This window comes from Pseudophryne corroboree, chromosome 3 (genome assembly GCF_028390025.1).
Source record: "Pseudophryne corroboree isolate aPseCor3 chromosome 3, aPseCor3.hap2, whole genome shotgun sequence".
Taxonomy (NCBI): domain Eukaryota; kingdom Metazoa; phylum Chordata; class Amphibia; order Anura; family Myobatrachidae; genus Pseudophryne; species Pseudophryne corroboree.
This window is the reverse complement of record NC_086446.1, coordinates 425,736,426-425,757,656: the sequence shown is the minus strand read 5'-3', so window position 1 is coordinate 425,757,656 and position 21,231 is coordinate 425,736,426. Positions and strand designations below refer to the sequence as shown.

The 21,231-nt window shown below is 49.6% G+C and overlaps 1 protein-coding gene across 4 annotated transcripts in view; it reads left to right on the top strand.

The window, feature by feature from the left end:
- IFT52 (intraflagellar transport 52) overlaps positions 1-21,231 on the top strand; it is a 120,744-nt gene that overhangs the window by 56,579 nt on the left and 42,934 nt on the right. For 3 of the 4 annotated variants that reach the window (XM_063960294.1, XM_063960295.1, XM_063960293.1), the window contains one exon: positions 8,523-8,594. In XM_063960294.1, coding sequence (XP_063816364.1) covers positions 8,523-8,594 — 72 coding nt within the window. Of the gene's footprint in view, positions 1-8,522; positions 8,595-21,034; positions 21,222-21,231 lie in introns of those variants that run through there. The other variant, XM_063960296.1, reaches the window with a different exon arrangement.

The window sequence follows — 21,231 nt, the reverse complement described above, 5'->3', positions numbered from 1 at the left end:
AAGATATACCTACTTTACCATTGGATAACACACTGTCTAAATATTTTGATGAGATAATGAGAATGGTTAGATCAACTGCATTGCAAGAGGTCCATTTCAAAACCACTTACAGGGCTTACATTTCTAAAAAAACAAAGAAGCTTCTATGTGCCTGACGAATCTGGATTATGTTTGAAATGTTCGCACTCATCAGCTACTCTGTTTCATAATTTCTGGTCATGAAGATATGTACAACGTTTCTGGAACAAAATGCTTGTATTTATAAATGAATCCCACTCCCTCAGAGTTCCCCTGGACCCTGTTCCCCTTCTGTTTGCAAATTTTGATAATTGGCAGATTCCCCAGTCACACTGCCCTTTACTCCCCTTTTTAAAAATTATTGTGACAGTTGCCAAAAAGGTTGTCTAAAGGTGCATACACACGGAGCGATATAACTGAGCGATTTTGACTATATAGTCAAAATCGCTCAGAAAGTTAGTGCAGATCGCTCCGTGTGTACACAGGCAGCGATAGCGATGCGCGTCCCCGCCAGGTCGCTATCGCTGGGAAAAATAGTCAGTGCAGGCAAGTCAATTTTGGCTATGTCGCTGGGAAAGTTAGTTAAAATCGCTAGAGGCCAGCGATTTTTCCCAGCGATAGCGATGTTGGCGGTGGTGCGGGCGGCGGCGGGTGGTGGCGGCGGTGCGGGCGGCGGCGGGTGGCAGTGTGGGCGGCGGCGGGTTGCGGTGGCGGTGTGGGCGGCGGCGGGTTGAGGCGGTGGTGCGGGCGGCGGCGGTGCGGGCGGGGGAAATTTACCTTTATCTTGCAGAGTTTGGCAGCGGAGCGGTACCAGTTTCAAAAATGGCGCCTCAGCGTCATTTTTGAAATTCAAGATGGCCGCCGCGAGCCAATCACGGCTCGCCGCGTCATCGCCCCGCCCCCTCCCGCTGACTTATATAAGTCAGCGCGAGGCAGCGGCTTTCAGTCCGACGGCGGAGGAGGAGCGGAGAAGAGCTCCTGAAGACTGAAGACGCCGTGGAAGTCCTGGATGGGCGGCGGCTATGCAAAAGAGCTTAGCGGCCGCCGCCCACCAGGTGAAGATGCTGGAAGTCCTGGGAAGGCGGCGGCCATGCAAAAGAGCTTAAAGGCCGCCGCCTCCCAGGTGAAGACGTCGTGGAAGTCCTGGATGGGCGGCGGCTATGCAAAAGAGCTTAGCAGCTGCCGCCCACCAGGTGAAGACGCCGGAGCAAGACCCCAGAAGCCCTGGGGAGGTGGCGCCCCCAGGTGAAGACGCCGGAAGCCCTGGGAAGGCGGCGGCCATGCAAAAGAGCTTAAAGGCCGCCGCCTCCCAGGTGAAGACCCAGTTTAATAAAGGATTTTTTAAAGAACGTGTCGTGGTTTTTTTCCAATATTTTCTTTACAGGTGGAGTACAGGTGCCAGTGGGCCCTTTATGTCCGGGCATGCTGGAACTTGTGGTTCTCCAAGTGCCAGCATGCTGGGGCAGGCTTGCTGGGACCTGTAGGCCACCTGTAAAGAACAATATTACTATTGAAAGGCTATCAGCCTCCCATCCACCGCCCACGGATGGGGGGGACAGCCTCGGGCTTCACCCCTGGCCCTTGGGTGGCTGGAGGGGGGGACCCCTTGATTTAAGGGGTCCTCACTCCTCCAGTGTACCCCGGCCAGGGGTGACTAGTTGGGGGGGTAATGGCACGGCTGCAGGGACCAATATAAAAGTGTCCCCCGGCTGTGGCATTATCTCCCTGGCTAGTGGAGCCCGGTGCTGGTTTGGGGAATACGGGGGACCGCTGTGTCTTTTTGTCCCCCGTATTTTTTAAACCAGGACCGGACGCAGAGCCCGGTGCTGGTTGTCTAAATATGGGGGATCCCTACTCATTTTTTCCTCTGTATTTTAACAACCAGGACTGGCTCAAAGAGCCCGAGGCTGGTTTTACATAGGAGGGGGGACCCCACGCAAATTTTTTTTTTTTAACTTTTAGCTATTTAAATACCAGCCACCCTGTAAATTCATCCTATATATGACACTCATCCCCTTATTTAAATGAGATAGTCAAAATCTCCCATAGCCAAAATCTCTTGCATAGTTAGACAAAATCTCTGGTAAAGTTAGTCAAAATCTCCTACTGCCAGTTCAAGGGAAAAGTTAGTCAAAATCTCTCATAGCCAAAATCTCTCCGTGTGTATGCACCTTAAAGGTGCATACACACGGAGAGATTTTGACTATGAGAGATTTTGACTAACTTTTCCCTTGAACTGGCAGTAGGAGATTTTGACTAACTTTACCAGAGATTTTGTCTAACTATGCAAGAGATTTTGGCTATGGGAGATTTTGGCTATGGGAGATTTTGACTATCTCATTTAAATAAGGGGATGAGTGTCATATATAGGACGATTTTACAGGGTGGCTGGTATTTAAATAGCTAAAAGTTAAAAAAATAATTTGCATGGGGACCCCCCTCCAATGTAAAACCAGCCTCGGGCTCTTTGAGCCAGTCCTGGTTGTTAAAATACAGAGGAAAAAATGAGTAGGGTTCCCCCATATTTAGACAACCAGCACCGGGCTCTGCGTCCGGTCCTGGTTTAAAAAATACGGGGGACAAAAGACATAGGGGTCCCCCGTACTTTTAAAACCAGCACCGGGCTCCACTAGCCAAGGAGATAATGCCACAGCCGGGGGACACTTTTATATTGGTCCCTGCGGCCGTGCCATTACCCCCCCAACTAGTCACCCCTGGCCGGGGTACACTGGAGGAGTGAGGACCCCTTAAATCAAGGGGTCCCCCCCTCCAGCCACCCAAGGGCCAGGGGTGAAGCCCGAGGCTGTCCCCCCCATCCGTGGGCGGTGGATGGGAGGCTGATAGCCTTTCAATAGTAATATTGTTCTTTACAGGTGGCCTACAGGTCCCAGCAAGCCTGCCCCAGCATGCTGGCACTTGGAGAACCACAAGTTCCAGCATGCCCGGACATAAAGGGCCCACTGGCACCTGTACTCCACCTGTAAAGAAAATATTGGAAAAAAACCACGACACGTTCTCTAAAAAATCCTTTATTAAACTGGGTCTTCACCTGGGAGGCGGCGGCCTTTAAGCTCTTTTGCATGGCCGCCGCCTTCCCAGGGCTTCCGGCGTCTTCACCTGGGGGGGGGGCACCTCCCCAGGGCTTCTGGGGTCTTGCTCCGGCGTCTTCACCTGGTGGGCGGCGGCTGCTAAGCTCTTTTGCATAGCCGCCGCCCATCCAGGACTTCCACGGCGTCTTCAGTCTTCAGGAGCTCTTCTCCGCTCCTCCTCCGCCGTCGGACTGAAAGCCGCTGCCTCGCGCTGACTTATATAAGTCAGCGGGAGGGGGCGGGGCGATGACGCGGCGAGCCGTGATTGGCTCGCGGCGGCCATCTTGAATTTCAAAAATGACGCTGAGGCGCCATTTTTGAAACTGGTACCGCTCCGCTGCCAAACTCTGCAAGATAAAGGTAAATTTCCGCCGCCCGCACCGCCGACGCGCGCACCACCGCCTCAACCCGCCGCCGCCCACACCGCCACCGCAACCCGCCGCCGCCCGCACCGCCGCCACAACCCGTCGCCGCCCACACCGCCACTGCAACCCGCCGCCGCCCGCACTGCCGCCGCCGCCCGCACCACCGCCGCCGGCAACATCGCTATCGCTGGGAAAAATCGCTGGCCTCTAGCGATTTTAACTAACTTTCCCAGCGACATAGCCAAAATTGACTTGCCTGCACTGACTATTTTTCCCAGCGATAGCGACCTAACGGGGACGCGCATCGCTATCGCTGCCTGTGTACACACGGAGCGATCTGCACTAACTTTCTGAGCGATTTTGACTATATAGTCAAAATCGCTCAGTTATATCGCTCCGTGTGTATGCACCTTTACAGTCATGGACCTCCAAATCTTCTCCAACCCTCTGTAAGGTACATGGTTTACTAATGAAAAATGTATACTTTGATCGGTTTTCAACTTTACCAAATGCACAAGAAGGGTGTCCGAAGGTTTTTAGAAAATGGGGACCATATATTGCTAATAGACCTTATCCACAGCAATTGCAAATTGAAACTATGTTTGCATGAGGACTTTTTCCCACTTCTGATGTACCCTATTAATATGCACGCTGTCAATGTTATATGATTGTAGAGTTCCACTACGCTATAGCAGATTCTCGCCTACCTCGGGGCCATGCATGTGTTACTGCCCCGATACTAGATGTTCTTATTATACCACTTTTACACTCGCACTCCCGGGTCACTCCCGGGTTGCTTCCCGGTATGCGTCCCAGGATGCCTTCCCGGGACTGACCCCTTTCACACTGCACTAAGACCTGGGATCGACCCGGGACAGCCCCATTTACACTGATCCCGGGATATCCCTGCAAATGCACATGTATGTCATTAGAAATGGCCTTTTCTGGCTCACATTGATGAGGTCACACTAGTCAACAAAGGGAGGGGTGGTGCCTGCTCACACCATTGCTGCAGTCATGGCCGACGGAGTACCAGTGTGTATGCCTGAGCTCCTGATTCTTTCTGCTTTGCAGATGTTTCATACAGCCACTGACAGCATGATGCAGCTTGTCACACTGTGCAGTATACTGCACATATATTTTATGAGGAGGAGGAGGGCGCAATTTATGCTGGATAGGGCTGCTAGTCGCCGCCAATATTTGCGCAGGAGGAGAGCCTTCATATCATCCAGGATGAGTACCATACTGAGCGTGAGTATGGGCCCTAACCGCTCATTTTGGTCCAGAGATCGCCGGCACGGAGAAGCCTATATGAGGACCGTGGAAGCTTACCAGGATGAGGAGTGGATGGCTAACTTCCGTGTGTCTCGTGCAACCTTTAACTACATCCTGGAATTACTTACCCCAGCACTTGACATGCAGACCACCAGGCTTAGGAGACCCATCGAGGCACGCAGGAGATTAGCTATTGCATTGTGGTGGTATGCTACCCCAGGAGAGTACCGCTCAGTCTCATGCTTGTTCGGTGTTGCAATCTCCACCTGCTGTGTCATAGTCCACCAGGTGACTAAAGCAATTGTATCTACCTTATACAAGCGCTTCATATCTCTACCACAAGGACAGCGCTTACAGGATACCATCATTGGATTTGTGAAGCGAGGCTATCCGCAGTGTGGAGGAGCGATTGATGGGACACACATCCCCATTATTGCCCCATGTGACAACCATGCTGACTATTTTAATAGGAAGGGCTGGCACTCCATCATATTACAGGCTGTTGTGGACCACAAATATTGGTAAGTGTTTATTTTTGGGGTGGTGGGATGAGTTGCATGTGTGAGTTTTACATTCTAATTGTTTTCAATTTTACTGTTCTTTAGTTTCCTAGATGTGTTTATTGGCTGGCCAGGCCGATCTCATGACTCCCGAGTTCTTGCCAATTCTGACCTGTACAACATCGTAGAGGAGAAGCAGGGAGGCTGGCTGTACCCCAAAGAGTGTGCAAAGATTGTGAATGGGGTGGAGATCCCTGTCCACATCATCGGGGATGCTGCATACCCTTTACGCCCCTGGATTATGAAAGGCTACACCCAACAGGTCCAGTTAACCCCAGAGCAACAAACCTATACTCACACCCTGAGTTCAGCAAGGATGGTGGTTGAGAACGCCTTTGGCAGGTTAAAAGGAAGATGGCGTTGGTTGATGAAGCGCAATGATGTGGACCTTATGAATATGCCTAATGTAGTAGCTGCGTGCTGTATACTGCACAACATCTGTGAACTGCAAAATGAGCTATTCCTTCCTGAGTGGACTGTGCAGGACCCTGAGGTTATAAACCCACATGTGGAAGGTGCTTTGTTTGGGACTGCCTCAAACTCCGCTGCAGAACAAATACGCCACACTATTACGTCCAACCTTGCAGCACTGGTACAATAGTGTTTAAGAATCAGCACAACATGTTTGGTGAATTACATTTTTTTTTATTTTGTATTCCACCTTTGATCTTTGGTTTCAATATTTATGTTTTTCCAAAAAAACCACATTGCCAGCAACTGTGTATATATGCATAAACAATGTAGAAAACACTGTAAACATGGTCTACTGTTACGCACAAATGGGAATGTTATGCATAGATTTGCAAACAAGTTTTTATTGGCATAAAAAAAAAAAACACTGGTAGGTTTGTAGATACAACACCATAAACCACAGTGTCCCTGCAGTATATTATCACTGTGTAAAAAATAAATAAAAAGTGCTTTAATGTAGACACTATACAAAACAGAACATAGAAAAAAATGAAAGAAGGCACAAACAGTTGTGCATAAACAATGACCACATTGTGGTTATTTAACAACAAATAACAACCAAAAAAAGCAATTCACTGTGTTTCACGGCAAATTGCGCAATACAGTAAACTCTGGGCTTGGCGCACTAGATGGTGCAGTATTTGGGGCATAGTATGGACCAGGATTAAATGATGAAAAACCCTGCTCAGGGGGGTATTGTGAGTTGTGGTGTTGGTTTGGTGCTCTTGAGGTATTGGTCATACGCTCATAGAACGCCATGTTCATTTGGTGCAATTCCCTGTGGCGGTCATACTGCTCTCTACTCATGCGTTCCTGCATTGTCATGACTTGGGAAAGGAATGCATCATGCATTTGGCGTTCTGCCTCTAGAAACCTGTCGAGCCTTGCATCCTCCTGTGCGGACATTGTAGCGTCCATCTCTCGGAGTTGGTCGACAAGGACATTTGACATGGCTTTAGCCACTTGCTCCGCTCTGTTCAATTTCTTCCTTCTAGGCGGTACGGTGTAAACTGTGAAGAGAAGAAATACAAAATGAGCGTATATAAAAATAGCAGCGTTAGCAAACATGTGTTTGTGGCATTAATCCACCTATACACTAGCTACTCTGCAACATTGAACTATTTATAAAAATGCAAAGCCCCCCTGCGTGGGGGCAGAAAATGCAAAGTGTGCCACCGTGCCAGCAGCGTGCTGAGCGCAGTGATCCTGCAAGGGGCTCATTTGCGCTCGCCACGCTGCCGCCACACTGGCCACTCATACTACACACAGAACCGGATGATTAACAATTGTGGATTTGTGCTATGAGTGTTAATTTCTAAACATGTACTTACTGTTTTTCTGTAAAGTTGGGGTGACGGCACTTTGTACAGTCCCACTGTCACTGGTCTGAGCATCCACGACGTCTTCAATGGTTGCAGTTATGCTGTCGTCGTTTCTGGATGTGTTTATGGACGGCTGGGAGGATGTGTTGCTGTCCTCAGGTGTGTCGTCAATTAACAACGGTGATGATGGACAGACGTCACTGCTTGTCTGTGTCTCTTCTGGAGTGCCTTCTGTAGCAGTGTACTGTGAACTGGAAGACAGACTCACCGGACTGCATATAGCTGTGTTTCCAAAGATATTGGCGCACATGTCATAGTACTGCCAGTCGATACGGCCAACACCGCTCTTTTTCCTGTTGTTGTCATGCACCTTAAGGAACTGCTTTTTAAGAGTTTTCATTTTGTTTAACACTTGCTGCTGTGTGCGGATGATTCCCCTGGCTTGCAGCATCTTGGAGATGTTTTTATAAATGACTGCATCTTTGACTGTGCCTGTGATCTGCCTCATAATTTCCTCCTCTCCCCTAATGCTCAGCAACTCTCTCACCTCCTGGTCTGTCCAGGTCGCCATGCTGCCTTCCTCACACGCATCAAGGACGCTCCCCAGGGCTCTGAAAGATTATATCATCTTTTCTGAGCCCATGAAAGCTCCAATCGGAGGCCTTTTAACAGTCCCGGGTAGTGAATCCCGGGACGGGCCCTTTCACACTACCCAGCTTCCCGGGACGGTCCCGGGTTCAACCCTGCTTTTGACCTGGGATGAAATCCCGGGATGCTCGTCCCGGGAAATTGTCCCTGTACCCATTTACACTGAGAAGAATCCCGGGATGATGCGCGTTCACGTGCTATATCCCGGGATTTTTCTGCGAGTGTAAAAGGGGTATTACTCAGTCCCATTTACCCAATTCAATATTTCTGAGTTGTCTATTCAAACAAATACTTGATGTCAGAATATCCTCCCCCCTCCCCTCCCTCCCTATCACCCCTCCCTCCCTCACTTCTCTTCTCTTTTCTTCTCCTTACTGTTTTTGACTTGTGTTTATGTTTGATTTTGACTTGTATTATATTGGCTAGTCTGTTGTTTTAACGACTTGACTTTAATTGTCACACGTCACCCTTGACTCAGTTTAATAGCTCACAATGTTTGTTTTATTAATGTACGAAATTTCATGATATATGTCATCTCCCATTATTAATGTCGTTTGACACTGTCGCCTTCTGGAAATTCATATTATGGTAGTGATTGATTTCTTCTATAGTACTTGCCTTTATATGTACCCATGAACACCTGCTATGTTTTTTCACAATGTTATTTCCTTTTGTAAAATGCTGAAAATCTTCAATGAATATATTTTAAAAAATATATATACGCGTTTGGTCAGTAAGATAATGGTGTTGATGGTTTGTGCTTTTTTGTAACAGAGAGATCAGTAGAGCGGCTGGGAAGAACGTATCTGCAGTAATGGATGATGAGAGTGCAGGAAACCATTCACAGTGAGTCCTATGGAAAGCGAAAGCTAAAATGTTTGCTTAGTACAATGCAAAACATACTATAAAGATTTGGGTGTTTTCTCCATCTTGCCAACAAACATACTTGTTTCATTTATCTGTCTCTGTTTCTGCTGCGGGGTACACTGGGCTCTACAAGGATTAACATCGGGGTATAGAGTAGGCTCAAAGCTTTTGACTGTTCCCAAGATGCACTGCGCCGCCTCCTCTATAACCCCGCCTCTGTGCACAGGAGCTCAGTTTGTAAGTTTGTGCCATGCAGTAAGCATGCACTTAACAGGAGGGCTGCCTATTGATAGCTTTTTTTAAAAGAAAAGAGTGAATATTCTTCTGATGACTACAAGGGCTGCAGCAGGCAAAGTCTCATAGACTTTTCTGCCTGCAGCTCCGTCACCCCCAGCGGCACTGTATACTCCCGCGCCCTGGTTGCCGGGTCACTGCAGCAGAGGCTCCGGTTCCTTCTAAACATCAGTCACACACACGCCGCCATCCTCCCGGATCGTGGGGCCGCAGGTACGGGGGAGGTAAGAGGCTTCTGTGCCCGCACTTTACCGCGATCCAGCGTGGCCGTAGGAGGCGGGCCGCACACGCACTGGCGTGGACACTGATTACTGGGCAGCCGCTCCACTAGCCACCAGGGACAATTAAGGGGCACAGGTCTGGGGGTTTTGGACTGTATAAACCCTGCTTTTTACTGCCCGCAGCGCCCGGTGGGGATGCCAGCAAGGGGAGCAGGTCGGACCTGAGGCCCCTCCACCCAGCCCCAGGGCGCCATTTCTGCAAATGTTCCCGCCCTAGAGCTGCATATCTCTCCTTCACTCCTGACCAGCGGCCATCACAGATTTTGCTGAGCTGTTTCTAGGACTGCTGGGGCAAATCCTCCTCTGTAGAATTGCCTGATTACCAGTGCTGTGCTTCATACAGGACACTTTAAGTATTCTACCTGTCACTGGGACAGTGTTAGTTAAGAAAGAGTGCATACATTCAGGGTTGTGTGGTACAAACACCCTGTGATATACATCCATTGTTTACTGTGCTTTGTTATATCTATTGTTATCACATATAGCCATACTGAGTATTACTTTGTATTGCTGGTCCAGTGCAGTTTTATGGTGCATAATTTCTGCATGGTACGCTTGTGACTATATATGTGTGTGTGCATGTAGCTGCTGCGTGGTATTTCACTCAGTGGGCTATTCCTATATTGCTAAACTTGAGGGGGCCAAGTGTATCAGGTTTCTTTCTGTTTAATATAGGATTGTATCACAAGATATACTTGCAGTGTATTTTTACTTGTGATTTAAAGTCACCATATGGTCTATATCTCTTGAACTCCCGGCCTGTGATATCATAGGCACACTTCACCGAGTGTTCTTGCTAGGTATATTGCTGCTACACTTTGTACCAGGTTGCCCAATATTGTGTACATCGTTATGTCTGCTACATGTGGCAACGATGCTGGGGCTTCTCCCACACTGCGTGGTAGTTAGGCCACGGACGTGACAGAGGATAATATGGCAGCTGAGATTTCAGGTTCAGGGGGTTCCTTACCACCCAGTGGGTCAGTAGCACCTGGCGCATCACAGGACCCACCTTGGGCTACATTTTCCACATTGTTAAACACGCACAATTGACGCCCCCTGTGGGACCACCTGTGCCACTGCAGCAGTTTATGGTCCCTGCTATTATCCCGTCATGGGCGGATAAACTTTCCACTCAGTTACAGCATTTGAACCGGTCTATGACTAAATATAAGTGTCACTCTCGCCCGCCTAAGACTAAGTCGTCTTCTAAACGGGCCATTACCTCCTCCCAATCCACTGCTATGTCAGACATGTCCTCTGACGAGGACGGTGCATATACTGATCCCACAGACACTGACACAGATGTTTCTGATGGGGAAGGGAAGTCATTGGATGTCCCGGATTTGATTAAGGCCATCAGGCTCATTCTTCAGGTGTCTGATGATCCTGAGCCTGAGTCTGTCTCTAAGAAACCGGATAGGTTTAAACATAAGAAACTGGTTAAATAAGTTTTACCTCATTCTGAACACCTGGTTGACATACGTCAGGAATCCTGGGAAAATCTGGGGACAAAATTCACACCGAATAAGAGACTGTTGGCTCGCTATTCTCTCTCTGCGGAGATATGTAAGAATTGGGAAACACCTCCGCCTGAAGATTCTCATGTGGCGAGTATGGTTGTTTCCTCTGCTATTCCAGTAACTACCATCACCTCTCTGAAGGAACCGACGGATAGACGTGTGGAGGGCTGTTTAAAACCGATTTATACCCTAACGGGGGCTGTGCATAGACCAACCATTGCAGCAACTTGGGCTGCTGAAGCTGTTGAGGCATGGGCTCAGGAGCTTGAGCCGGAATTGCCTTCCAATGCTTCTGAGCATGCTCGACAATGTCTCTCGTATATTGCCACGGCTTCTCTGTACCTTAAGGAGGCGGCCTCCGATGCCGGGGTGCTCGCGGCCAAGGCTGCTACTACGTCCGTCTTGGCCAGACGTATCCTTTGGTTGAGATCCTGGTCGGTGGATATGGATTCCATGAAAACCCTGGAGGTGCTTCCTTTCAAGGGAGACATTCTCTTTGGAGAATACCTCAATAAGATTGTGGCTGATCTGGCTACTGCTAAAACAGCTTGCCTACCTAGTACGGCTCCTTCAGCACAGAAGGCTAAAAGTACTTTCCCTCTGCCCTTTCGTCCTCCAGGAAAAGCCAAAGATCAGGCGTACCCAAAGCAAGCTCGTGCTTCCAGACCTGCCAAGCCCAGACCGAAGCGTGCCTGGGCTGCCCGTCAGCCAGCTTCCAAAACTGACAAGCCTGCCACATGACGGGGCGGGCCTCCCTCTGGGGGATCCCAGGGTGGGGGGCCGACTTCTAGGTTTTACCCAGGAATGGTTGAAGACCACTTCAGATACCTGGGTGAGGGAAGTCGTCGCTCGAGGTTACGTCATACCCTTCAAGAATCGTCCCCCGTAGTGATTTTGCTTGACGGATGTGCCTCTGGATCCGGCAAAAGCAAACATGTTGCACTTGGTGGTACATTCCCTCCTAACCACAGGAGTGGTAGTACAGGTGCCTCTGGCTCAGAGAGGCAAGGGGTACTATTCATCGCTGTTTCTAGTCCCGAAGCCGAACGTGTCCTCGCGGCCCATTCTCAATCTGAAGTCCTTGAACAAGCATGTGCGGATTTACAAGTTTCGTATAGGAAACTCTGCACTCCATTGTTCTGGCCATGGAGCCTGGGGACTATGTGGTCTCCCTGGACATACAGGATGCCTACCTACATATTCCTATTGCGGTATCTCATCAGCAGTACCTGAGGCTTGCGGTGGGCAACCTTCATTACCAATTTCGGGCATTATCCTTTGGTTTAACAACGGCTCCCCGAGTTTTCACCAAAGTTATGGCGGTCATGACGGCTACACTCCGCCGTCAAGGGGTTAGGATCCTACCATACTTGGACGATTTGTTGATACTGGCAAATTCCCCAGAACTTCTCCTGTGTCATCTCGATCTGACGGTCCAGTGCATGAAAGCCCACGGGTGGCTGATCAACTGGAAGAAATCCTCCCTGGTTCCTGCTCGGAGCATGTTACATCTGGGAGCGTTATTGGACATTCACAACCAACGGTTGTTCCTGTCTCAGGAGAAAGTACTGAAGCTTCAGGACAGAATTCGATGCTTCTTATCTCGTCCGCAAGTGTCTATACATTCGGCAATGCAAGTGCTGGGTCTCATGGTGTCTGCTTTTGACATGATGGAGTATGCTCAGTTCCACTCTCGCCCTCTGCAGATGTTAATTCTGACCAAGTGGGACGGCCTGCCTCACCGGATCAGATCTCACATGATCTCATTGTCTCCGGAGGTCTGCCTGTCACTGAGTTGGTGGCTTCAGGAACAACAATTGAGCAGGGACCGTCCTTTCTGGATATCCAACTGCATCCTTCTGACAACGAATGCCAGTCTGAGAGGTTGGGGCGCGGTGTTGGAACAACACTCTCTTCAGGGTCGGTGGACCAAAGAGCAGTCTCTGCTGCCGATAAATATTCTGGAACTGCGGGCAGTGTTCAATGCGTTGACAATGGCCCGGCATCTAATACAGAACAGACCTGTTCAAGTACAGTCCGACAACGCCACCACGGTGGCGTACATCAATCATCAAGGCAGCACTCGAAGCCGCATGGCAATGAGGGAAGTATCACGGATTCTTCAGTGGGCGGAGCACCATCTGCCGGCCATATCCGCAGTGTTCATTCCAGGCGTCCTGAACTGGGAAGCGGACTGTCTCAGTCGTCCGGATGTACACGCAGGAGAGTGGAGCCTCCATCCGGAGGTGTTTCAACTTCTCGTGGACACGTGGTGCCTTCCAGATGTGGATCTGATGGCATCTCGAAACAATCGCAAGGTTCCGGTCTTCGGAGCAAGGACGAGGGATCCTCAAGCTGCGTTCGTGGACGCTCTGGCAATTCCATGGACACTTCCCTCCAGTGTCATTCCTGCCCAGACTAATACGGAAGTTCAAGCAAGAAGGAGGAAACCTGCTTCTGGTCGCTCCAACGTGGCTCAGGCGGCACTGGTTCTCCGATCTACTGGATCTCTCGTGGGATTGTCCCCTTCTACTTCCACAATGACCAGACCTCCTCGTTCAGGGCCCTTGTGTTTACCAGGATTTGGCCCGTCTGGCTTTGACGGCATGGCTCTTGAAGCGTCCGTCCTGGGGGCCAAGGGTTTTTCTGAGGCAGTCGTTCAAACTATGTTGAAGGCCCGTAAGCCGGCTTCTGCTCGGATCTACCATAGGGTCTGGAATGCTTACTTTACTTGGTGTGCGTCTCACAATCATGACGTTTTCAAGTTTAGTATGGCCAAACTATTGGCCTTTGTACAACAGGGCCTGGACTTAGGCCTGCGTCTGGCCTCCCTCAAGGTTCACATCTCTGCCTTTGTCGGTTTGGTTTCAGAGAAAAATTGCTACGCTACCTGATGTCCATACATTCACTCAGGGTGTTTTGCGGATTCAGCCTCCTTATGTGCCTCCTGTGGCCCCTTGGGATCTGTCGGTGGTATTGGAGGCCTTGCAGGAGTCCCCATTTGAACCTCTTGCCTCTGCTGACCTTAAGTGGCTGTCCCTTAAGGTGCTATTTTTGCTGGCTATTGCTTCAGCTAGAAGGGTCTCGGTCTTGGGTGCCTTATCCTGTAAGTCCCCCCATTTGATTTTTCATCGTGACCGGGCGGTACCTAGAACGCAACCGGGTTATTTACCCAAGGTGGTGTCTTCATTCCACCTTAACAAGGAGATTGTGGTTCCGGCCTTTAATTCTCCTGAGTTGTCTTCCAAAGAGCGGTCTTTGGATGTGGTACGGGCTCTCCGTATCTATGTAAAGAGAACATCCTCCATTAGGAAATCTGATTCTCTGTTTGTACTGTTTGGTTTTGTTCCCGCTACAGTGTGTGTCGTCCCCCCCCCATAAGGAACTGCTTTAGGACATCCTCGAAGTTAATCCTTGTGGAGCCCAGTGTACCCGGCAGCAGAAAATGAGATTTATGGTAAGAACTTACCTTTGTTAAATCTCTTTCTGCGAGGTACACTGGGCTCCACACTGACGCACTTAGCTTCTTTGGATTTGTGTGGCATAGCCGCTGACACCCTCTCCTGTGGTGAGTGTGTGGTGTAATTGGCTACGAGCAATTGTCGTCTCTGGTACCTGCTACTGCATTGGGCTGGTTAACGAAACTGAGCTCCTGTGCAGGGAGGCGGGGTTATAGAGGAGGCGGCGCTGTGCATCTTGGGAACAGTCAAAGCTTTGAGCCTGTTGGTGCCTCGGATCAAGATCCTACTCTACACCCCGATGTTAATCCTTGTGGAGCCCAGTGTACCTCGCAGAAAATAAGAATTTACTTACCGATAATTCTATTTCTCGGAGTCCGTAGTGGATGCTGGGGTTCCTGAAAGGACCATGGGGAATAGCGGCTCCGCAGGAGACAGGGCACAAAAAGTAAAGCTTTACGATCAGGTGGTGTGTACTGGCTCCTCCCCCTATGACCCTCCTCCAAGCCTCAGTTAGGATACTGTGCCCGGACGAGCGTACACAATAAGGAAGGATTTATGAATCCCGGGTAAGACTCATACCAGCCACACCAATCACACCGTACAACCTGTGATCTAAACCCAGTTAACAGTATGATAACAGAGGAGCCTCTGAAAGATGGCTCCCTACAACAATAACCCGAATTAGGTAACAATAACTATGTACAATTATTGCAGATAATCCGCACTTGGGATGGGCGCCCAGCATCCACTACGGACTCCGAGAAATAGAATTATCGGTAAGTAAATTCTTATTTTCTCTATCGTCCTAGTGGATGCTGGGGTTCCTGAAAGGACCATGGGGATTATACCAAAGCTCCCAAACGGGCGGGAGAGTGCGGATGACTCTGCAGCACCGAATGAGAGAACTCCAGGTCCTCCTTAGCCAGGGTATCAAATTTGTAGAATTTTACAAACGTGTTCTCCCCCGACCACGTAGCCGCTCGGCAGAGTTGTAATGCCGAGACCCCTCGGGCAGCCGCCCAAGAAGAACCCACCTTCCTTGTGGAGTGGGCTTTTACCGATTTTGGCTGTGGCAGGCCTGCCACAGAATGTGCAAGCTGAATCGTACTACAAATCCAGCGAGCAATAGTCTGCTTAGACGCAGGAGCGCCCAACTTGTTGGGAGCATATAGTATAAACAGTGAGTCAGATTTCCTGACTCCAGCTGTCCTTGAAATGTATATTTTTAAAGCTCTGACAACGTCCAACAACTTGGAGTCCTCCAAGTCGCTTGTAGCCGCAGGCACTACAATAGGCTGGTTCAGATGAAATGCTGACACCACCTTAGGGAGAAAATGCGGACGAGTCCGCAGTTCTGCCCTGTCCGAATGGAAAATCAGATATGGGCTTTTGTAAGATAAAGCTGCCAGTTCTGACACTCTCCTGGCCGAAGCCAGGGCTAGTAGCATGGTCACTTTCCATGTGAGATATTTCAAATCCACAGTTTTTAGTGGTTCAAACCAATGAGATTTGAGAAAGTCCAAAACAACATTGAGATCCCACGGTGCCACTGGAGGCACCACAGGGGGCTGTATATGCAGCACTCCCTTAACAAAAGTCTGGACTTCAGGAACTGAAGCCAATTCTTTCTGGAAGAAAATCGACAGGGCCGAAATTTGAACCTTAATAGATCCCAATTTGAGACCCATAGACAATCCTGATTGCAGGAAATGTAGGAATCGACCCAGTTGAAATTCCTCCGTCGGAGCACTCCGATCCTCGCACCACGCAACATATTTTCGCCAAATGCGGTGATAATGTTGCGCGGTTACTTCCTTCCTTGCTTTAATCAAAGTAGGAATGACTTCTTCCGGCATGCCTTTTTCCTTTAGGATCCGGCGTTCAACCGCCATGCCGTCAAACGCAGCCGCGGTAAGTCTTGAAACAGACAGGGACCCTGCTGAAGCAAGTCCCTTCTCAGAGGTAGAGGCCACGGATCTTCCGTGATCATCTCTTGAAGTTCCGGGTACCAAGTCCTTCTTGGCCAATCCGGAACCACTAGTATCGTTCTTACGCCTCTTTGCCGTATAATTCTCAATACTTTTGGTATGAGAGGCAGAGGAGGAAACACATACACCGACTGGTACACCCAAGGCGTTACCAGCGCGTCCACAGCTATTGCCTGCGAATCTCTTGACCTGGCGCAATACCTGTCCAGTTTTTTGTTGAGGCGAGACGCCATCATGTCCACCATTGGTCTTTCCCAACGGGTTACCAGCATGTGGAAAACTTCTGGATGAAGACCCCACTCTCCCGGGTGAAGGTCGTGTCTGCTGAGGAAGTCTGCTTCCCAGTTGTCCACTCCCGGGATGAACACTGCTGACAGTGCTATCACATGATTCTCTGCCCAGCGAAGAATCCTTGCAGCTTCTGCCATTGCACTCCTGCTTCTTGTGCCGCTCTGTCTGTTCACATGGGCGACTGCCGTGATGTTGTCCGACTGGATCAACACCGGTTTTCCTTGAAGCAGAGGTTCTGCCTGGCTTAGAGCATTGTAGATTGCTCTTAGTTCCAGAATGTTTATGTGAAGAGACGTTTCCAGGCTCGACCACACGCCCTGGAAGTTTCTTCCTTGTGTGACTGCTCCCCAGCCTCTCAGGCTGGCGTCCGTGGTCACCAGGATCCAATCCTGTATGCCGAATCTGCGGCCCTCCAATAGATGAGCACTCTGCAACCACCACAGAAGAGATACCCTTGTCCTTGGAGACAGGGTTATCCGCTGGTGCATCTGAAGATGCGACCCTGACCATTTGTCCAACAGATCCCTCTGGAAAATTCTTGCGTGGAATCTGCCGAATGGAATTGCTTCGTAAGAAGCCACCATTTTTCCCAGGACTCTTGTGCATTGATGTACAGACACCTTTCCTGGTTTTAGGAGGTTCCTGACAAGTTCGGATAACTCCTTGGCTTTTTCCTCCGGGAGAAAAACCTTTTTCTGAACCGTGTCCAGAATCATCCCTAGGAACAGCAGACGTGTTGTCGGAATTAACTGGGATTTTGGAATATTCAGAATCCACCCGTGCTGTTTTAGCACTTCTTGAGACAGTGCTAATCCCATCTCTAGCTGTTCTCTGGACCTTGCCCTTATTAGGAGATCGTCCAAGTATGGGATAATTAATACGCCTTTTCTTCGAAGAAGAATCATCATCTCGGCCATTACCTTGGTAAAGACCCGAGGTGCCGTGGACAATCCAAACGGCAGCGTCTGAAACTGATAGTGACAGTTCTGTACGACGAACCTGAGGTACCCCTGGTGTGAGGGGTAAATTGGAACGTGGAGATACGCATCCTTGATGTCCAAGGATACCATAAAGTCCCCTTCTTCCAGGTTCGCTATCACTGCTCTGAGTGACTCCATCTTGAACTTGAACTTCTTTATGTACAGGTTCAAGGATTTCAGATTTAGAATAGGTCTTACCGAGCCATCCGGCTTCGGTACCACAAATAGAGTGGAATAATACCCCTTTCCTTGTTGTAAAAGAGGTACCTTGACTATCACCTGCTGAGAGTACAGCTTGTGAATGGCTTCCAAGACCGTCACCCTGTCGGAGGGGGACGTTGGTAAAGCAGACTTCAGGAAACGGCGAGGTGGATCCGTCTCTAGTTCCAACCTGTACCCCTGAGATATTATCTGCAGGATCCAGGGATCTACCTGCGAGTGAGCCCACTGCGCGCTGAAATTCTTGAGACGACCCCCCACCGCCCCCGAGTCCGCTTGAGAAGCCCCAGCGTCATGCTGAGGCTTTTGTAGAAGCGGGGGAGGGCTTCTGTTCCTGGGAAGGAGCTGCCTGTTGCAGTCTCTTCCCCCTTCCTCTGCCTCGTGGCAGATATGAATATCCCTTTGCTCTCTTGTTTTTAAAGGAACGAAAGGGCTGCGGTTGAAAAGTCGGTGTCTTTTTCTGTTGGGGAGTGACTTGAGGTAAAAAGGTGGATTTCCCGGCTGTAGCCGTGGCCACCAAATCCGATAGACCGACACCAAATAACTCCTCCCCTTTATACGGCAAAACTTCCATATGCCGTTTTGAGTCCGCATCACCTGACCACTGTCGCGTCCATAAACTTCTTCTGGCCGAAATGGACATAGCACTTACCCGTGATGCCAGTGTGCAAATATCCCTCTGTGCATCACGCATATAAAGAAATGCATCCTTTATTTGCTCTAAAGACAGTAAAACATTGTCCCTATCCAGGGTATCAATATTTTCAATCAGGGACTCTGACCAAGCTACCCCAGCACTGCACATCCAGGCTGTCGCTATAGCTGGTCGTAGTATAACACCTGTATGTGTGTATATACTTTTTTGGATATTTTCCATCCTCCTATCTGCTGGATCTTTAAGTGCGGCCGTCTCAGGAGAGGGTAACGCCACTTGTTTTGATAAGCGTGTGAGCGCCTTGTCCACCCTAGGAGGTGTTTCCCAGCGCGCCCTAACCTCTGGCGGGAAAGGGTATAAAGCCAATAACTTCTTTGAAATTAGCATTTTTTTTATCGGGGGCAACCCACGCTTCATCACACACCTCATTTAATTCATCTGATTCAGGAAAAACTATAGGTAGTTTTTTCACACCCCACATAATACCCTGTTTTGTGGTACCTGTAGTATCAGCAATATGTAACGCCTCCTTCACTGCCAAAATCATATAACGTGTGGCCCTACTGGAAAATACGGTTGATTCATCACCGTCGCCACTGGAATCAGTGCCTGTGTCTGGGTCTGTGTCGACCGACTGAGGCAAAGGGCGTTTTACAGCCCCTGACGGTGTTTGAGGCGCCTGGACAGGTGCTAATTGATTGTCCGGCCGTCTCATGTCGTCAAACGACTGCTTTAGCGTGTTGACACTATCCCATAATTCCATAAATAAAGGCATCCATTCTGGTGTCGACCCCCTAGGGGGTGACATCCCCATATTTGGCAATTGCTCCGCCTCCACACCAATATCGTCCTCATACATGTCGACACACACGTACCGACCCACAGCAGACACACAGGGAATGCTCTTAAAGAAGACAGGACCCCACTAGCCCTTTGGGGAGACAGAGGGAGAGTTTGCCAGCACACACCAAAAAGCGCTATATATGACAGGGATAGCCTTATAATAAGTGCTCCCTGTATAGCTGCTTTAATAATATAATTTTGCCACAATTTTGCCCCCCCTCTCTTGTTTTACCCTGTTTCTGTAGTGCAGTGCAGGGGAGAGCCTGGGAGCCTTCCTGACCAGCGGAGCTGTGTGAGGAAAATGGCGCTGTGTGCTGAGGAGATAGGCCCCGCCCCTTTTTCGGCGGGCTCGTCTCCCGCTCTTTAGTGGATTCTGGCAGGGGTTAAATATCTCCATATAGCCCCCGGAGGCTATATGTGAGGTATTTTTAGCCAAAATAGGTTTTCATTTGCCTCCCAGGGCGCCCCCCTCCCAGCGCCCTGGGAGGGGCAGTCACCCTCAGTGACTGCCGTGTGAAGTGTGCTGAGAGGAAAATGGCGCACAGCTGCAGTGCTGTGCGCTACCTTAAGAAGACTGAGGAGTCTTCTGCCGCCGATTCTGGACCTCTTCTCGTTTCAGCATCTGCAAGGGGGCCGGCGGCGAGGCTCCGGTGACCATCCAGGCTGTACCTGTGATCGTCCCTCTGGAGCTAATGTCCAGTAGCCAAGAAGCCAATCCATCCTGCACGCAGGTGAGTTCACTTCTTCTCCCCTAAGTCCCTCGTTGCAGTGATCCTGTTGCCAGCAGGACTCACTGTAAAATAAAAAACCTAAGCTAAACTTTTCTAAGCAGCTCTTTAGGAGAGCCACCTAGATTGCACCCTTCTCGGCCGGGCACAAAAATCTAACTGAGGCTTGGAGGAGGGTCATAGGGGGAGGAGCCAGTACACACCACCTGATCGTAAAGCTTTACTTTTTGTGCCCTGTCTCCTGCGGAGCCGCTATTCCCCATGGTCCTTTCAGGAACCCCAGCATCCACTAGGACGATAGAGAAAGAGATTTAACAACGGTAAGTTCTTACTATAAATCTCGTTTACTTCTAAGTGTGAAAGTCTATGGTCTAAATACTATACTCGGTAGTAGTCCCAGTTTATATGTTACATTGCAGCTAGTAAAGGCATTGAAAAAAGGACACAAGTAAATCACTTGTAATGTGCCAAAGCTGTTAGGCTAAATACTGCTCTCAGCAGTAGACCCACAATACTTGCTATTGTGCAGGCCTGTGTGCAGAGGATGATAGGCAGCGCGCCCTCCCCCCAGTTAGAAATGTAAAATGGCAGTTGGGGGCGGAGCTATGCTGTGAGGCAGCCTGGAGAGGGAAAGAGGCTCCCAAGCACCGAGGAAACTCCCACCTGTGGGAATGTCGGGCGAGTGCTAGCCCCCCATAGTGAATCGCTGCACCCCTCGCAAAAAACACAGCAGGGAGCCTGATAGAGCTGGCAATGCAGAGCTGCACTAGCAGAAGCATGCACACAGGAGGCCGCTGTGTAACAGGGTCACAGCCCAGCACAACATCAGTAGGCTGTGGCTGTACCTACCTCACCCAGCGCTTCCTCAGTTTCTTTGTCCCACTGAGGGGTAGACCCAGGGACCTCAGCGGTGTAGTGACTCCCCCACCCCCCCAGGCAGTGCAGAGTGAGAAAATTGAGCTCACAGAAGCTCTCTAATCCCATCTACTCTCCCTCTTGTTGTGTTTGTCACCTGTAATAGGGACTAAACATCAAGTATAAAAGATATCTACTATATAAAAGTGAAAATTTGTCTCTCTTTCTTGCTATACTAATCCACAGTTTACAAGCGAAGATCGTGAAATTTGACATACAAGTGTATTAAAACACCGCTGAGGCAACTAAAAAAATTAGAAATCCCTAGCACCCCTAGGTTCTGTTTCATCAGAAGCCCCAGGATTGAGGCTGAGAAACACGTCAAGCATTCCTCCTAGCATCCCGCCTGGTATCCTGCTTCTTGCTATCACCAGACACTGACCATATCTACAAGCACGTCTTTGGCGGCTCCCGCTACAACACCGCAAGTGAGTGTTA